Here is an 18,984-nt window from a genome sequence, read left to right on the forward strand (position 1 = left end):
CTCATGAAAGTAATCCCTTGAAGTTAGTGGGAGCTCTCCTTCCATAAGGAGTATGGAATGAGGCCATAGGTCAGCAAATTCTCCACATATCCTTCCTGGAGATCAATATTTCCTCCTCCCCCTCCTTTTCTGAAGAGGGAGAAGTTAAATAGCATGCAGCCTTAGAAATAAATAAGTAAATGCTGTTTTGTGGAGGATAGGCTCCTCTGCTATCAGTAGCAGTGATTTTCCCAAGTGCCTTCTTACCATGAAGTCCTGCTGTGGCCCATACTGGTTCCTCCAAGTCCATATACAAGAATCCAACTTAAGCAGGGCATTAAATATCTGGGATGGAACCCAAAAATGCACAGGTCAGAATACAGAGTGCTCTCTGCTTTACACATGTTAGCACCTTTTGCTAAGGGGGAAAAAAGGACGGAAATGAATGACAATAAATGGAATATTTTCTCTGCATGTTTATAGAATAAAAATAAACTTCAGAGTGTAGGTGTTGGCTAAGGATTTATTTTTATTTTTCTGCAACAACTGCCTTTCCCATTGCTTTCTCAGTCATTTGTAAAGTGTTGGAAATGTTCAAGTATCTTTAAAAATGAAAGTTGCAGTAAATGATTGATGGACAACATGGTAGAAAATCTCTGTTTTAAAATGGAGAACATAGAATGCTCTTCCATTTCAGCATGAAAACTTGTCTTTATACCTGCTTCTGGAAATCAAGTTGCAGGTACCTGCATTTTGTATAAATATGTTAAATGGTTCCAGGTACTCTGGAATGTGATGCATAAACCTGATGGAGGGAGGGTATGAAATAAAGGTATTTTAAGCACCTCATTGAATCTTCCTTACAGATACATAAAAACCAACAAACCAACCAACCCCCCAAAACCCAAACAAACAAATAAACAAAAACCCCCAACCCTCCCCTCCACTGTTTGGAGACAGGTAAAAAAATGTCAGTGAGTGACTATGTCAGCATCTTTGTATGCTTATATGCATATACCAATACTACAAATTAGCATAATAAATTGCATGCAATTAATATATTGTTGCCTTAAGAGAGCCAGAGAAAACGACTCGAGGCCAATGTAGTGTGTAAGATAAGATGAAGAGAGCAGGTCCTTTAGTCAGCCTGCAGGCCAGGGAACACTCCTGATACCCCCAGACAGTGGCTCTGTGATTTTATAAGAAGGTCCATCCAATCCCAATTTGTCCACCCCCAGTTCTGCCCCTGACGCACCCCTTTGGGAATTGGGTCTGGGATCCTTGGAACCCCTTCTTCCTCAGATTCATCTTCTTCACAGCTTGTGCAGTCCTTGAGTTCCTCCAAAGTTCTGCACTTGAAGGTCTCTGTGTCTGTGTGGTATCTTCTGGTCCAGGTTTTTCTACAATTCTGCCTTGAAAAGAAGACTAAACACACTAATGGAATTTAGAGGGATTGCTGTGGAATGGGATAATAGGGCTGGGTATGTGTAAACATTATGCTACAGGATAAGGGATATAATACAGCTACATTAAGATCTACATTTACTATAGAACTACTTCTAAAATCTACAAAAGTTAAAAAACTCAACAAACTCTGAGGCATCATATTTAAAGTCTCTAGTTTTAGCCCAGATGCGAGAGTGAATTTATAAGGGAATGTATGCCTTTAATATCTTATTTTTATTCCCACCCCTTCACCAACTTAGTAGTTACTTAGTGTGTCTAAAATGTTGTTTCAGATTCTATCACTTATGTTGTCATAAAACCAGCACACATTTCTATAAACACCAGGAAGTACTGATTTTGGGGCTTCTTTCAAGAGAGCTCTTCAGAGGCTAACGCTTTGGTGTAATTCTGTTACATTGTATAGAGTTTTCCCATAGTTATAAGTCAAGAAACAAATCCATTATCTGGATCTAAGAGTAATTATTAATGCTGTGTCTATATGTGGAGGTACCAGTCAGTACACAGATAAAGTAACTCCCGATCCCTTTTAATAGTTCACACATCATCCCTGACATTACAGAAAGTCTCATCTGAGTAACATGAGCAGAATCACATCTTAAACTTTTGTCACACTTCAAGCTCATTTTATCTGGTAATTACTTCTGAAAACATTAGTATTTCAACTAACTTTTAGGTTTTGGTTTGCCCTTTCTTTTATTTAGAAGCCCTACTCCTGCACATGCTAATGGTGTGAAAATCCTGTCTCAGGCTCTTAATTCCTGCACTCCTTCAAGCTAAAAATCCAGAAGTCAAATTGCAGTTTGGAAAAGTTAATGTCCAGTAAGCTTTCATTATTTTTATAGTTAGTTCTGATGCTCTGGTATAGGGCAAATATAGTTTTTGAAAGAGGAAATCTGGCAGCTTTATCCTTGCTAATAACTACAGCGTATTTTTAAATAGCACTGTGCATAATAAGGGTGTCATGCAACACTCATCCATTTTTTCTCAGATATTTTAAGGGCTTGATTTTGGTTTTGTTCAGTGTTAATTTTCTTTTGCAACAGTTTTAATTAAAAGCTTATCCATATTTTTAAAATCAGCAATATAAAGTAATGGGATAAGCCTGTTTTATTCCATATCACACTCATCACTATAGGATTTGAGTAGCTCTCACCAATGTGTTAAGCAATGAACAAACATATCATGTGTTGTTCCTTGTCTCATTCTCTGCCCCTGGAGAGAGCTGTGTGCAGTGAAGTGTTTTGTTTCAGGAAGGGTTTTTTGGGAGAGAGAAAGGGTTGCACTTTTTTGCCTTTTTTTTTTTCTTTTCCTTTTCCCCTTCAGTACAAGTTGCTATGTGTTTGTTCTAGAGCAGGCAAAACTGAGACACTTGCCCTGCATCTGGAGTGGGAGGTGGTGATGCTTGTGACCAGGCCTTAGCTGACAGTGCAGGTTTTAGATCAACCCTTGACAAATTCAGACTCCATTTCAAGAAGTCAGTATGCTTTGAGTGGCGAATTGTGGATCAGAGGGAGAGCCTTGGCTGTCACCTGTGTTCCCCAGTCAGCAGCCAGAACATTCTGAGCTGGAAGGGACCCACAGGGACCATCGAGCCCAACTCTGAATGAATGGGCTCTACAGGGATCAAGTCCACAGCCTTGGCATTGTTAGCTGGCATTATCAGCACTCTGCTCTGACCTCTGAGCTCCCCTGGCTGCCTTGGTGTCACCTGTGTCGGCTGCAGGGCCTGGTTTTATGGGGATTGTGGTGGGAACCAGTGTAAGAACTTACAGACCAATGTGACAGCTGTAAGGTAACCTGTGTTGCTGGAGTCCTGGTGCTGTGTTTGGTGCCAGTTATCTTCTAAAGTGCCAAAGGCTTCATTTTGGGATGCTGAGGTAATTGGGCTGAGAAGTGGCTGTGGAACTGGGTGACTGAAAGAGTGAAAGAGTTCTCTCAATCAACTGGATAGTTTTAGTCGTGGACATTTTGAGATCTTAGTTAAAGAAAGAATTCTAGAAGCTGATGGTCGTGGATTGGCGTGTCTGCATCTTTAGCCTGCTAGAGCTACATCTGTTGTAATGTTGTCTGTGCTTAGTGTGGAGTGTTGGAAAAATTGTTGTGAGTATGCACAGGCTGTGTTGGACACACAGTGCACTGGAGACAAACCAGAAAATATTGCTAGTTGAGGTCTGGAAATGCAGTTGATGTATGAATTTTAAAAGACAAGTGGCAAAATTAAACATGAAAGCACTTATCAGATGTTGTTCTGGAAGTAAAAAGGGTAGAAAACAGAATTGATTCTTGTGGATTCCAGAAGTAAATGGTTAAGAGATGGAAGTGCAGGATCCCATCTGTTTTAATCCTTTCCTTCAGGAAGGCTTGTGACATCAGTGGTGCTTTAAGATGAACCCCAGACAGCCCTCCCTGGTGAAGTGGTGTTGTATTGTGCAGCCATGAGCAAAGTAAAATTGATAAATCTCTATTTGGCAGCAGCCAGGCTGGTGAAAGTTCTGAGGGGAAGAAGAAGTTGTTTTCTCTCTCCTTCTTCAGGTTCTTTCTCTGAATGATGCCATATGCTTGGGGCAGATACAGTACCTTTGTACTTGACTTATCACAGAGGGACATGTTCTGGTGAACACGTGATTTCCCAAAGACCTATTCACACATAAGAAATTTGGGAAACCCCCAGTGAATTCCTGTGATCCTTGATGATCATAATCCTAGCTGAACTCTGGGCATTGACTGTGTCCTGCAGTGGTAGGTATAGGCTGAACAAATTTCTGTTCCAGAAACTGTCAGCTGTGTGCCAAATTCTCAAGGAAAAAGATGATACTTCTTCAAGCTAGCCCTTGCTCAGTTCTATTGCAAGGATATTTTGGACTGAAGAGGTAGCTTAACTGCCTGGGCTAGTTTCCAGATATAGGATTTTTCATTTTCAGTACTGGGGATGAGGTTACTTGGCCAGTAACTTGCAATTTCTCAAAGCTTAGAAAAATGAGTTAATTTTCTTTGGCTCTCAAGTTTTTGTCCATCTTTCTGCTTCTTTTCTGACTTACAGTCAGAAAAATAAAGGAAATCTGCTGAGGCCTGAGGGTGCCCTCACTGATGGTTGTGACTAGTATTCAGTGATTATGGTTCTTCAGCTCTTCAGTTTTCAGTGTCTGCTGTAGTCTGCTACTTCCCTTTGTTGTGTCAGGGGACACTCCATAGCCTTTTGGTTTTTGGATAATGATCATTCAAGGAAAGTGGTTTATGCTGCCATGATCAGCATCAGCGCATGATTTGGAGCAGCTAAGACCTATAAGTGTTTTGGGTGGACAAATTAGGAGGCAAATCCTTGCATGCCAGCTACAATGTGAGTGTGAAATCTTTCCACCAATTGCTGACTAAGACTTGTTAGCAGGTCTTCTCTATGAATCCTTTAATATGCAGTAGTCCTAGAGTCTGAAAAATAAATCCAGAGGTCTCCTTGGCTTTGATTTTTGTGGTTAGATGGACAGTTTGCTGACCCTGCAGTGCCTGTGTTGTGTGGGTTGTTAGATGAGAAAAAAGGTAATCTTAGTGCCAGCTGCTCTCCTACAGCTGGAGAACATTAACCACAGGGTTGATATTCTGATCACCTCTCCACTGCTGGGCTCTTCTGGGATTAGGTGAAGGGGTGACTGAAGATCTTGTTGCCAGCTTCAACTTGAGTTTGTGTCACAGCAGTGCTGTTCCAGGTATGCCTCAGTGATGGTCCTGGGATGTGTGACTTCAGGTGTGGAATCTGGCTTCTTGTGTCCACTTTGTCTTGTTGTGGCCATTTAATCTGAAAGCAGAAGGAGTACATGCTGGAAGCATGGTGGTAAGTGGCAGGGATGATAATCTGGATAGAATGGAGAAATGTGTAGCCTATTATGCTTAAAAGGGAATTATTATGCTTGAGGGTAAAGTTACGGTGAAACGTTTCTTTGAAAAAACTAAGGTTGAGAGAAAGCACTGTATAACCTGACTGAACCTGTAGGGAAAGCCACCTGTTTTTCATTTTGCTGGCTCAGCAGTATGTTAGATCATAAAAGTTTAATAATTTTTGACATTTCAGTGCATTTATATTAGGTTGCAGATGTTGAATTTCTTTGTAAGTGGATCTTCTCTCCATTAAGTAAATGATGGGAAAATACTTTGTACTATAGGTTAAGAAAAAAAAATTCAGGTTATGAACTGGTAGCAGTAAAAGGCTGGCCTTTTACAAATTTTACTGGTATTGTGTAACCGGACTATCAACACAGATAGTAAAACAGGGATTTGTGTCCTTCATCCAGCAATGTGTTTATATGTAAACCAATCCTTTCTATTTGAGTAGGTAGTGGCTGTAAAATTATTTCTGACAGGTTATCAGTTAGATAACCTTAATTTTTATGTTATAAACTGGGAACAAAATGCCAGTGCAATTGTTTATTAAATAAATTGATCTCAGTGTCATTTTTATGTTCTACTGGTACGAAGCAAGTCATGCCAGACATAAATGTCCAAGGAAAAGCGTTTGGAAGTGTGACACAAATGACATGGTGATTAACTTGTTGCAGTCATTACTTTTTGAAATAAGGCTTTTTGAAGCCAAGTTCCTAGGAATATTTTTTTTCCATGATAATTAGCCAGGATGATCCCTGGGTTTTGTCTTTGAAATGGATGTGAAAAATAAGTTGCTGAGCACAGACAGAGCCATCTGTGCAGCGACTGAGAGAAGCTGCACACAGGAGGAGACACCACACAAGTGCAGTTCCTAAGGGGATGAGAATCAGTTACAGACTAAGATATTTATTTTGCTCTTAAATATGCTGAGGACTAGTTATGTTTCATAAGCATTTTATGGGGAGCTGATTTTCCAGCAAGAGGAAAGTCGTAAACAAACTGACCCAAATAAAGTTGAACAGACTACACGCTTCTGAAATTTTGTCAGCCTCTGGCAAAGATGGGTTTTACTTTGCAAACCAGTTCAAAGCATTTTTGTGTCAACTTCAGATTATTTTTCTGCGTATTAATCCAACTGCAGGCTAGTTCTTTCAGAGCAAGACTCCTCGGTAGAGTATTGCCCTGTGCTAGTGAGCAGCTGTTAGCGTGGACATTTTTATTGAATTCACGTGTTACTTGATATGAGTGCATTTAGCCCTGGGGGTGGGGCAGGCCTTTTTATTTAAAAGAAGTGGCTATCCTGATCAGCATCTGAATAATATTGAGGTAAACAATTATAGCTTTGAGGTAAACAGTGACAAAGTCTGTTTAAAAATGTTGAGTAAATAGTGTTTTCTTGAATTTCTGAGTTAACAATTTTTGGGACAGTTTGAGGAATGGGGGATTTGTTTTACAGAAGTTTTTTGTTTAACCTGCAGAAAAGAGCCTTCAAGGCAAATTGTCTATGGGCAGAGTTTACAACATGAGATTCACTCAGGGAATTTGTTTGACTGGTTTGGAGTATAGCTGCAGAGATGGCCTGGACCTATAAATCCTGTCTCCTGGACTAGTGGCATTGCTTTCTTATCTGCAAGTTAGGAGAAAATTGAACAGGCTGCACAGGGAAGTGGTTGAGTCACCATCCCTGGAGGTATTTAAAAGACATGTAGACTTGGTGCTTAGGGACAGGGTTTGGTGGTGAACGTGGCAGTGCAGGGTTAGTGTTGGACTCGATGATCTTAGAGGTTCTTTCTAACCTAAAGAATTCTATGATTAAACTGTTTTAAGGAAGCCCATGAACTATGGAATGGGAGTTTTCCCTTTCTTTCCTAAGAGAGGAGTGGGAAGGAATTCGATTTGACTTTGGAAAATTTTGTGAAAGTGTAAATGAAAATACATTTCATGTTTTTGGGAATGGGACTCAAGACTACCTTCCCCAAAGAAATACAGGAGAAATATATTGTGCCTTAGAAATTTCAAATGTTTCTGTATAATTTTCAAAGGTTAAATTGCTTTAATTCAGTGTTGTTGGGCCTTGTTTTTCTTGTATTTCGGCCAGCATTTTCCAGTGCACAGTAGTGACTTTTTTTTTTCCTTTCCCCCCTGTTTTTTTGCTCCATGTAAACAGTTCCTTGCTGTGGTTACACAGACAAATATAGCAGAGAACTCTTTTCTCGGAGGAGAATCTCCCTGTGCATTTCTTAACCATTTTTGGGAAGAATCGATCCATCTGTGCCTATGAGAGAAGGAGGCAATGGCTGTAAATTGAAGTGACATCATGTATATTACTCTCATTGATCCACTTTTAGATTAGAGCCAGGATAAAAGGAAATGGCATCAGGGAGGAAGTATGCTCATTTAGGCACAGATCCCAGTGTGATAATGGAATAATAATAGAAATCACGCCACTGTCAATCGGTTGCTGCATTAGTCTGAGGCAGATTTCCCCTCCAAGGAGGCTTTCAATGACTTCATTCAAATGCAGGCAGGAGCAAATGGGATATTCAGCATACCAGCTGTACAGCTTTAGTGATTTGTGTCCTGGCTGAGGGGTGCAGTGCAAGTGCTGGGACTATGGATACTCAGATAGATGTATCTGTGTCCCATTTCATGGCTGTGAAAGGTCAGTGGTCAAATGTTTCAGTGGCATTTTTTTTCTAGTATAAAGGGTGAATCTGGCATTTATTTCATTTGTTAATGTAGGAATTGATAAATACACTCCTTCACGTGGGTGGTCGTTTGAGATGTGAGGTTGATGACCTCCGTAGCTGCTGTACCAGATCTTGGAAGAGGAAAGATTTGCTTTCTTTGTGCTTTTTTACAGGTTAGGGGTTGTACTCAGAAAATTCATAGGAGTTATTTTCAAAGATTATTTGCAGAAACCCTGTAAAAGCTACTAATGCATTGAGATACTCTTGTAACAAGGTATAACGGCTTGAGTGTCTTGTGTGCTGATATGAATAAAATACAAAGTATGCTTTTCTTACTTCCCAGATACTTAGTGTACTGTGAATCTCAGCCACAGTAAGCTGTTTCTGTAATAGTCTTAGTTATATTTTCTATTTGGTTACATTTTCTTTAATTCTTTCATCTTGCCTTTTTCAAACACAAGACCTAGTTTTGATATTCACTGATATAAATGATATAATCTGCAGTTTGTTTTAAGGGTAACAGCTGTGTTATTCACACTTTAAAAGAGCCACATCAGGTAGTAGGGGGAGCAGGGGACAAGTGGCTGTTTAGTGGCAGGACAAAGTGAACTCTTTCAAAAGGTTGCAAGCAGAGGTTTTATTGTCTTAAGGGCAGAATAATGTGTACAGTGCTGGGATACAGCTTTATAGTGGGGAAAATGTTTGATTACATGGGACATGACAGAAAACCTCTGCTGTGCTTGGTCGCAGGTTATTAATTTATTTTGTCTTTGTAGTGTCAGTGCTCACAACTGGGGGAGGGGCAGCCCTGGGAAAAGTTTATGATTTCCATGCAGCAGCCATAGGTTGGGACAGGAACTATCTACTTTACAATATAAATAGATCCTGTTGCAGCAATCATCGACGTAATGAAAATATTTCTTGATCCTGACCACATTTCCTGATTGAAGTGATCTGCTTTAATAATTGTGTATATTTGAACATTTTGATTGAGCACTCTCCAATGCAGTTCAGAGCATGGGGATTTTTTTAAACTTACTTTAGAGGAACACTGGAATTCTGTGTTTAGGATGTTATGGTTGTTTTCTGAATGCCTTTAACACGGAAACACATTCATAAAGTGAAGTTTATGCTGCTGTAACTTGTTGTAGCTGTGTTATGTGCTTTTTTATGTGTGTTAGATATTTCACTATGCATTCACAGAATATGAGTTGTAAAGGAAAATGGCTTCATGATACTTGAAAAGAAATTTTTGTTCTGTTCTCTACAGCATTTATGTTTTGGTAGCATGGGCCCCTTTGTATTAAAGCATAAGGCAAACAAATGGAAAATTGACCCCAAACAATTATCCAGGTATGAAGATGAGAAGTAACAGATGGGCAGGACAAATAAGATGGTAGTGGGGAAAACAAAAAAATAAGAAGAGTGGGGTTTTTGGCAGAAAATTCAAGTGCGATTTTTTTAAGCTTATTTATAACCATTAAAAAGCTGCTTTGGAGATAGTGATATTCGTATTGCTTTGTTTGAGGAAAGGAGGATTTCTACATCCCTGGGTGAATTTTGTAGCAGCCTCTGTCGTGAAACTTCGGCCAAGCTTTCTGTGTCTTTACTTAAGATGGGTTTTTCTCTTTGATGGAGTCTCTTTTAGTGAAAGGAAGGGGTAAGACGGAGAAGAGAATGTTCCTACTTTTACTTGTGTTGGAAACAGCCGGCGAACAAACAAGCTGCGCCCACTAGTGCCAGTGCCGTGAGGAGCCTGCAGTTCCTCTGCCCGTGCCCCCACCCTCTGCTGGGGTTTGTGCTCCTGCCCTGGACTGTCATTAGTCCTCGAGCTGGAAACTGGCCTGTACAGTGTAATCTTGAGCAGCTGGAATGGGGGTAAATAGCAGAAGCCACGTTCTCATATCATAGAATCATAGAGGATGCTGAGCTGGAAGGGACCATCAGGATCACTGAGTGCAGCTCCTGGCCCTGACAGGGCACCCCAAAGATCCCCCTGTGTGCCTGAGAGCATTGGCCAAATGCTTCTTGAGCTCAGGCAGGTTTGGGTTGGATTTTGTGGGGTTTTTTTTGCTTGGTTGGTTTGGTTTCGGTTTTATTATTGTTGGTGGGGGGTTTTGTTTGTTTTGTTTGATTGATTGGTTTTTTTACTCTGCAGTCCCAAATCTGAACCGATAAGTGTTTATCCTATAATTCTGGAAAGTCTTCAGCCATGATGCAGCACTAAGCAGGGGTAAATTAAGGGCATGGCTGCTGCTCTGCTACTGCTCTTGTTGACTTCAGTGAGATTCTGTAATGTTTCCCTAAACAATCTTTCTGTGGCTGAATCCGTATAGCTATTACACTGGAAATATGTTATAAAATAGTAACCCTCAGCTGGTCTGCACCTATGTATTTGAGCAGCTGTTCTATGGTTAAATTAAATGCTGTTCTGCTGTCTTTGTAGTTAGCAGGCAAAGCTTTCTAAATCAAAAGTTACCTTTTTGTGTGTGGCGTTCTGCAACATTTCAGATTTTATTAGTGTTCAGAATTAATTCAGTTTCCAAGCAGAACCACTTCCCAGAAGCTTTCCCTTTTATATTTTTTAGCCTGTCTCACCAACCCCCAGGCAGCTGCTGTTGACCTATGTAATAAACGTCCAAACTGTCATTTTAATAGTTGTCCTGAAATTGAAATATTCAATATTTTTAAATGTCTGACCATTTTTAATGTGCCATTTTCTTAGCAGGCTTCGGTATCACTTAGAAAATGTTCCAGTAGGAGCCAGTAAGATGTGAGGTTTTTTTAGTCTTCAGGAATGCAACTAACTTGAATAATAAAAAAAATGAAAATCAAAATGTGAGGCAGAGCCTTAAAATCTCCTTTTTCTCTTTGTTCTGATTTAGGTACTAATGCTAAATTACATCAGTCTCAAAGGGAAGAAAATGTCATGTTGCTGTGTTGGTTGTTAATGGCAATACTTTACAGATCAAGACTTACCAGAAGATCTGTGGTACCTTCATGGACTTGCTGTCAGAGATCAGGGATCCAGACTTGCTCGGTCCACGTGAACAGCCCTGGCTGTGGGATGTCAGGCATTTCCTGTGGCCAAATTCATCCCTGCTCAGCAGGGCTGGGGACATGGGCAGGCAGCAAAGTGGGAGCAGAAAGTCCAGATGTGGTAAAAACTGGAGGGGGTGTCAGAGTAACAGGATGTCTTTTTTCATTAGTCTGTCTTCAGAACATTAGAACTGAACAGTGTTGGTTTCTTTTTGTTTGCAAAAACTTAAACTGACATCCTTCCTTCCTTTCCCCTTTCTCTCTTGGTGCCCTGCAATGACGAATAGTGGGGAAAGTTATGGGGCATATAAACAACTTCTGACTGATCACCTTGTATCCTGAATTTCCAGTAGATTTTTTCTTGGCAGCTGGTGTAATTTCTCTCTGAGCTCTGTTTGAATTATTTATTTGTTCATCCAATAAGCCTATTAAACAAAGCACTTAAGCACTTGCTACAACAGACTTCTTATGCTTTTTCTTTTTAGGTTACATTAGGTTCAAGTTGAAAATCATAGGTTCAGGCAACTAACTATTGTATATATGTATATATCCACACAATGTTCATGTATCTTTACCATGTAATGATGAATGACTTGGGACTCATTGCCCACAAATGTGCCTCAAAATGTGTCATTACAACACTTGTTCTCTGGGTCACTTATTTGTACTGTGTTTCTTTGTTTGCTGTAGATGTATCCTGCAAATGCTTATATATGAGCACTACTAAAAAATTATACATTCACGTGCCTAGTTGATTCCTGAAATTGTGCACTGTAAATGATTCACTTATCTCTTCCAAGCCCAAACAAAATGGAATTACTTAGTTTATTCATTCAATACAAATCTTACTTATTAAGCTACGATTATGTTTCAATAAACACGTTTTAAATCTGACCTAACCACAGTAACGAAAACCATGACAAACAAGTCTTAATTGTGCCCCAGCACAATCTTTCAGAATACAGACACATAAACCCTGAGGATTTTCAGAAACCAACTAGAAGTCTATGTTGTATTTTGAGCACATGTTGGAAGTACTTGTTATCACAACCCTGTCCTCTGTGGTTTGTTTCCATTTAATTGCTCAGTCAGTAGAGATCTTCATTCACACATGGCATTTATTTTTCTCTTAGCTTCTCCCTGACCAGCTGGTCTTACTTCTGGAGTTTCTGTTGGAGGAGAAGACATTGTGTCCTAGAACACTGCAGTGCTTGGAGAGAACATACCAGCTCCGGGAGCAGGATGCTGAGGTAAGTCTCTTCAGAAAAAATCTACCCAACACACCCCATTGTGTTATTGCCTGGGAGTGACAGTGTTCACCAGGAACCAGGCTTACTCAAGTTCTCTTTTCACATGCCTAAATCTGAAATTGGATGATCTGAACTCCGCTATTCTTGCATCTTCACGTGCCTTAACGACTTAGTGTGTCTGTGTGTTTTGTGTAGGCTCAGGTGTGTTTGCACACCAAGGGAGCAGAGGCCAGCCTGGGTGTCCAAACTGTTGTACAGGCACCTCAAGCAGCACATTTACTCAAGTGTTCAATTTTTCATGTAGCATGCTGACTGTATAGTAGAGCCCGGTCTCGTTTAGTTGTGATGTTGTCTCCAAATGTGTCTGTCATGTTCTAAAATTATTATTCCCCATTTTCAGCTCATATTGTCCCTCTTTGTGTGCTCAGAAGTCTCACTCGGCTCTCCAGAGAGACTGTGGTGTGCTCTGGTTTGGGGCTTGAGTTTAAGGGAGATTCAGTTCTTTACAGTTGTCTCTAGTAAGTGCCAGTGATATGAACATTCCCTGAGGAAAACACTGTTTTATATAATATTGTAAAGGCTCCATCCCTGCTCCAAAGTGCTCTATATCTTTGGGGGACAAACCACTACATATTTACTACCACATGCAGAGCTGGCTATTTCGTGAACTCCCATGGTTTTCTCAAGCTGTGAGAGTTTTGACAGTTAAGGCAGCAAAGCTGTAAAGTCCCCCTTGCCTTGCAATAAGCCTTTGCTCCAAGTAGATAGTAATGCAGGAGGGAGGGTAAGAAGGTAGAATAGTCAGGAAAATAAAGGATGTGTAGATACATGTATATAGAAACAAGGGTTGGTTGTGAAGTGTCATATGATCAAACTAATGTGGGAACAAGGTAACTTAACATTTAATTAAAAACTACCATGAAGGCTGCAGAAAGTCAGTGTGCATGACTTGCCCTGTTATCACTGGAACTTTATGGTAATAATCAGAATTGAAGGAGAGAGCATAGTCTGTCTTGTTACTCTTATGCTGAAGTTGCTGGGTGGATGCTTGTAAACACTTGGAAATCCAAACATTAACATAAAAATCTATAGAACAGAGGTCTAGCTTTTTCTCAGAGAAAAAAAAAAAAAAGGGGCAACATTTCGACTGCTGCTGTTTACTGCACCCTTTTACTTTTTTGTTGATACAGTTTTCCAAATGCTATATTTGGTTTTAATTAGTGTTTGAACCAACATTTCTATTTATAGGTATTAGAATATATTTTAATCACATCTGAATACCAGTGAAATGTCAGTGGTTCTATTGTGGGAAGAGGGATTAATAGGGAGATAGATCAAAGCAATAGCTGTGGTGTTGCTGCTTCATGCCTGTGGATTGTGAGCACCAGGCCACAAGCTTCAGTTTCTCAGGTTTTTCCTTTCTCTCCACTTTCATGCTTTCTTTTTTCATTGCAGTGTCATGTAAAAGTACACAAGCAGTCTGACAGAATTTTTTGTTTAAAAAAACCGAAACAAACCCACAAAATTTTGGCCTCTATGAAATGAACATAATCTCTGTTTTATTTTACAAGGTGAAACCAAGGGCTTAGCAGACAACTTACTTAGAAGTACAACTGAGATAACATTACCATTAGCATTTTACCAGTCATCAGACACCAGACACCTACAGTCCTTTAAAGGGAACGTTAGCTCCCATGGCCACACATACCTGAGGAAGGGATTGTTCTTGCCTCATTCTCCAGTGTGTGCATAGGGGATTATTAGTGTCACTACCCAGGGACAAAGATCCGCAGTCCGAGCCTGTTCTTGTCTAAATTTAATTTGTGAAGACACAAATCACTCACAGTCATCCTTTTGTGTTACTGCAGTTCAAGTGTTCTCAGTAACTAAACATCAAAAATGGATCATTAAAAATAAAACTATAAAAAAAATTGCAGCCAGGCCAATAAAAATAAGAAAACTGTCAGTGTCAGAGGGTTTATTCCAGGATTTTTGTAAGTGAGATTGTCAACTGCATTCTGTCCATTTTTGTATTTTAAACAAAGTTTGGTCTTAAAATTTGTACATAAAATTTTGTCTGCCTGCTTAGGAGTTGGCAGCTTGTTACTGGGGGTCCTTCTGTCCTGCACAAGTACAGCACGGGAAGTCCTGACTCATATTTCTTAAAGCTTTTCTATCTGTATTGCTGAAGCATCCATATGTTACTTTAAAGTGGAGCATGCTTGTTGTAAAGTGTTGCACCCCTGATGATGTCTGCACTCACAGAGGGATGTGAGTCTGTGCTCAGCCAGTGGTTTACCAGCAGCACTGTTTGGTACTCCTGACCACTGAACGCTGTAACACTGAACACTTTGCTTAAAAAAGAAGAAGAGGGTTTGCAGCAGGTTGTCTAACTTGTCTTGATTTCTTTGTGACAGTCAGGAGCAGAGAGAGGTGTGACTCAGCCTTTGCCTGGAATGTAAGGGTTTATCTCTTCAAGGAGTGCTCAAGCTGGTCCTGCCCCGGGTCTTCTCAGCAGCTCAGCATAGTTCCTGTCCTCTCTCAAATTGGGTCTCACTGCAGATATGTAGGATCAGAGCAGGTAGGCAGCCTCTCCCTTCTAAGGCAGACACTGATTTAAATGCTTCAGCTAACAAAAAAAAACCTTAAACCAAACCAAACCAAAAAAGTTCAGTAGGGTATTTCTGATTCACAGTGCATAACTTCTGAGCCACAAGTGCTGATGGCTTAAATCTCGTTTCAGACTGGTCTGCCCCAGGCTTGGATGCCAAGAGAGGCTTGCAGGGCATCTGCCAAACTGCAGAATTTGTGACTCTCTCGTGCTTTTTGCAGTCCACTTCTATAACAAATCATGATTTCATTTTCCATTTACACTTCAAACCTTGGAACATCTGAGAAAACACCAAACTACAAAAGTTAGTTTTCCAGATATTTAATTCACTGATGTGAGTTATTTGAATTGAGCATATCCAAGATACCTTTGAACAGTATTTTGAAAGCAATGAATGTTTCAAAGTTTAAAGCCATTTTTCCATCTTCTTTCTGTGCCTGGAATCCATTGTGGCTCAGACCTTGTCAGACAAGTGGGAGGCAATTATTTGGAGTTGGTCCTCAGTTTTTCCTTCCTGTTCCCTAATTTCTTACTATGCTGCTTCCCACTACATAACAAAATAGCTCACAGACAGGCTCTACAGACATCTCCATGATGTACCACATCCTGCATCCAGGAGAAGCATTATAGAAGCTGGCTGCAGTTTGAACATGACAAAGTCCAGCTGAAAGTTCAGCTGTCTGAGGAGAAATGGGACATGTTGTTAAGCAGCAGCTGCAGTTGCCATCACACAGCACAGTAGCATAACAGAATTGAAGGTGGGTCTGGGGTTATTTTTGTTTTGTTTCTTTCCAAGGTGGCTGTTCTATACAGCTATTTCATTTATTCAATATTCAGGGTCTGGCAGAATGTGGACACTTGGAAAGTTTTGGGTTGCTAGTAGTTGTTTAAATCTGCCTAACCTTGATGACATCTCTTCTGATTTGACTAAGCTATTGAGGACTTTCATTTAAATAAAATGGAGTCAGTTAGCTACAAAATACAACACTGCAATATCTGTTAATTGTTAAGTAGAAGACCCCTGTCATTGTTTCTGTTCTTCATTTGGTCAGATAGGCCTATAATGTGTGCATACAATGTCACAGGATGGCTGAGTGGCCTGCAGAATAGTGAAAAAGTCAAGAGGGAGATCACATAGGCCATAGGAGAAGAACAGTGGGTGAGGCACTTTCAGTCCTATTTAAGACTTGACAATGTTTCTGCAAGTGTGTTTTACTTGTCACTGAATTATCTAATCATTCAGTAATTCTGTAAAAAATACAGAATGTGGATGGAGCAGAAAGATTTATGGTGTGTTTCCCCAGATTTTTCACTGTAGACTCAACTTTCTTTTCTTTCCTACTGTAGGTATCGCTTTTTTAAAATATCTTGCCTGCACAGCATATGGAAAGTTTCTTTGTTGGTTTTCCTTGTCTCAGCAAGTTGACTGAAATGCTCTTCGCTTATATAATGCTTTCCCTGTATTCAGGATCATAATGTGGTATATTTTGGGGAGAGAAGAGAGGCTGGAGCTTTTTCTGCAGTGCCTGTGAGTGAAATGAGTTAAGATCATAACATGGTCAGTCATGTGGGTGGCACAGAGCCATTCTCACACAACTGCTGCATTGTGCAGGAGCTCTGCCTGGGAGGCCAGGGCTATAAAGTGGTGGCATCTTATTTCACTGACAGAAATCCAGTCATGCTAATACAAACCATATAAGGTGCTTGGCATCCCAGAAGTGGTGAGAATTCTGTTAGGACAAAATAACTTTGATTCATTGATCTTTCCTAGCCTGTAGAAAGCTGGCAGGCGTGGAAGTACAGATGGATTCTGGTCGCTTCCCATGCGATGGCAACTGCCTGGAGCTGAGCACATTCTCAGCCTGCACAATTCAGCTGTCCTGGCTGGGGCTGGGCATTGTTTGAAGGCACCCTCATGGAACAGAGCTCTGCAGACTGCACCGTAAAACTGGGTGGGAAAAGGGAACTGCTGGGAAAAGTTCAGTTCACACTTGCGCAAGGTACTTGGTGAGCTTTTCTTTCAGCACAGCCACTGGGGCAGCCCTGCCCTGGGGCAAGGGCTCAGGAGCAGCCTCCAGCTTTGGAATAAAATTACTAATGTGTTGCAAATACCTCCACAGGCTTGCCAGTCCCTGACTGGACTGTGGAGCAACAGGTAGATATGATTCAGATAGTGGTGTTGCAGCCAAACAGAGAGATCCACGATGTCACTGTTGGTATGAAACTCAGTAGATGGAAAAGGTGACAGCTTGAGCTGATGACCATAGTACAGGACATTACTTTCTTGTGAATACAGTAGTTTGTTTTTGTTTCTGCAAAAGTAAAAAATAGTTTCTTGTACTTATATTGTATTTAAACCTGCAGTTTATTATTGAATTTCAAGTCAAATCAGGAGGAGATGCCTTATTTTGGATACGACAGTATGTTTTGCAGGACTTACAAAGCTGCTGTGAAAATTTACGAGGAATGCAAAATAAATTCCACCTGCCTTTTCCTTTCTGAATGTTTTATTCAGAGCATTATTGTGCCACTAGAGATAGGTGAGGTTACATTGAATGATTTTTTTATTTGCAATCGAATTGCAATTAGCACTTCAATATTTAGGAATTTGGAACCTAGAAAAGGCTCTCTAGGTGATTCAGTCTGCATGCCAGGTTTGTTTCTGGAATAAATCATATTTGAGATTTGTATACCCAGCCATTACTGAGACAGTACCTTTGTTACATGGAATAGAAAAAAGAGAGAACAAATGCAAGTTTTCACAAAGTGAAGCATTAGTTTGATGCTTTTCACACACATCCTCGCAGAAATACACTTTTCTTTCCCAGCCCTTCTCCTCATACTTCCCCTAGCAAACCCTAACAAGGAATATATCTCTGTCATAGAAAATCTTTCCCATTTTCACTAATTTCAGGGTACTGTAAATTATCCCTGTCCCTGATAAATGTATTGACTGAAGGAGCAGCCACTTGCAAAAGGTCCTCTGTGATTTCGATAAATTTTGAGTCTTCAACCTGTTTCATATTCTTCATGTTGCATCTAAATGCAAAATGCAGGCTCTTTGGCACAGGTGATATTGGTACTGATATTAATTAAGATAGTTTTTCACAAGTGTGCATGTGCGGGAGTTGGATCTTTTTCCAATGAAAAGAGCTTTGAAAAGAGTAGCTTCTACGACTTGCTTGCCAAAGATGAGGTCCAAAATTCAGTGTGAAGCTGAGAAAATTGGAACAAGATGAGGGAAAAGCTCTTCCAGTCAGAGCAGTGGGAGTCGTCCCGTGAGACTCTGACTCATGTGCCTGTCGTGGCTGAATGGGTGTGTTGGGATGAATCCGTGAGACTGAACCAAGGATAATCTCCAGCAGCTATAATTTGGGCAGATTTGTTGCTACATGTGAAGTAGGGGGGCTTTTCCAGCCACTTAAGAACAGCAAATCCCTCCCTCAGCATTAGCTGAAGGGCACGATCAGAGCACAGGATTTGTGGAGCACTGAAAATAGCTTTGCGCTGTCAGCAGTTGTGGTCCCAGCCCCTGCAGAGGCAGCAGCAGCAGGTTTGTCCCCAGGGATCTCCCTGGCTGCTGAGAGACATGGACAGGAGTGTTTGTGCCCCCGGCTGGTGCCATCACTGCTGCTGGGCACTTGTCACCCCTTATTTTTCTAACTGGTTTTGGACTTAATTTCGTTTTTATCTGGCAGCCCAGCAACTTAGTGAGACTTGGAAAGCAGGGGAGCTGATGGTAAGAGGGAACCAAGTATGTAACTGGGTTGATTTGGCCTCTTTTTACTGCTTATGCAGATAATCCATGGAGGAAGGCATTGGAGATAATTCTATGTCCTGCTGTCCAGCAGGAGAATAAAGTGGTGGAGTCCTCTGGGCTTCTGAACTCAATCCCAAAGGTGTTCTGAATTCGATGGAACTGATTTATATAAAATTTTATACAGTATTCTGTGTAGGGCAGTACAAACAGCACTGTAATACAAACCTGGCCTTGTCATGAAATTTAAAAGATTACTCTGTTTGCATATAAATGAAGCACTGGTATAGTGGCCATGATGTCAAGGAAGGGTGTGGG

The 18,984-nt window shown here is 40.6% G+C and overlaps 1 protein-coding gene across 13 annotated transcripts in view; it reads left to right on the forward strand.

Moving 5' to 3' along the window:
* The window catches only part of AOPEP (aminopeptidase O (putative)), a 161,637-nt gene that overhangs the window by 120,127 nt on the left and 22,526 nt on the right, over positions 1-18,984 (forward strand). For all 13 annotated transcript variants that reach the window (XM_051777338.1, XM_051777340.1, XM_051777346.1 and 10 more), the window contains one exon: positions 12,182-12,298. In XM_051777338.1, the coding sequence (XP_051633298.1) occupies positions 12,182-12,298 (117 nt within the window). The remainder of the gene's footprint in view (positions 1-12,181; positions 12,299-18,984) is intronic.

The sequence above is a fragment of the Manacus candei genome, unplaced genomic scaffold (genome assembly GCF_025592945.1).
Source record: "Manacus candei isolate 608988 ecotype Guabito, Panama unplaced genomic scaffold, ASM2559294v1 h1tg000010l, whole genome shotgun sequence".
In the NCBI taxonomy this organism is placed as follows: Eukaryota; Metazoa; Chordata; class Aves; order Passeriformes; family Pipridae; genus Manacus; species Manacus candei.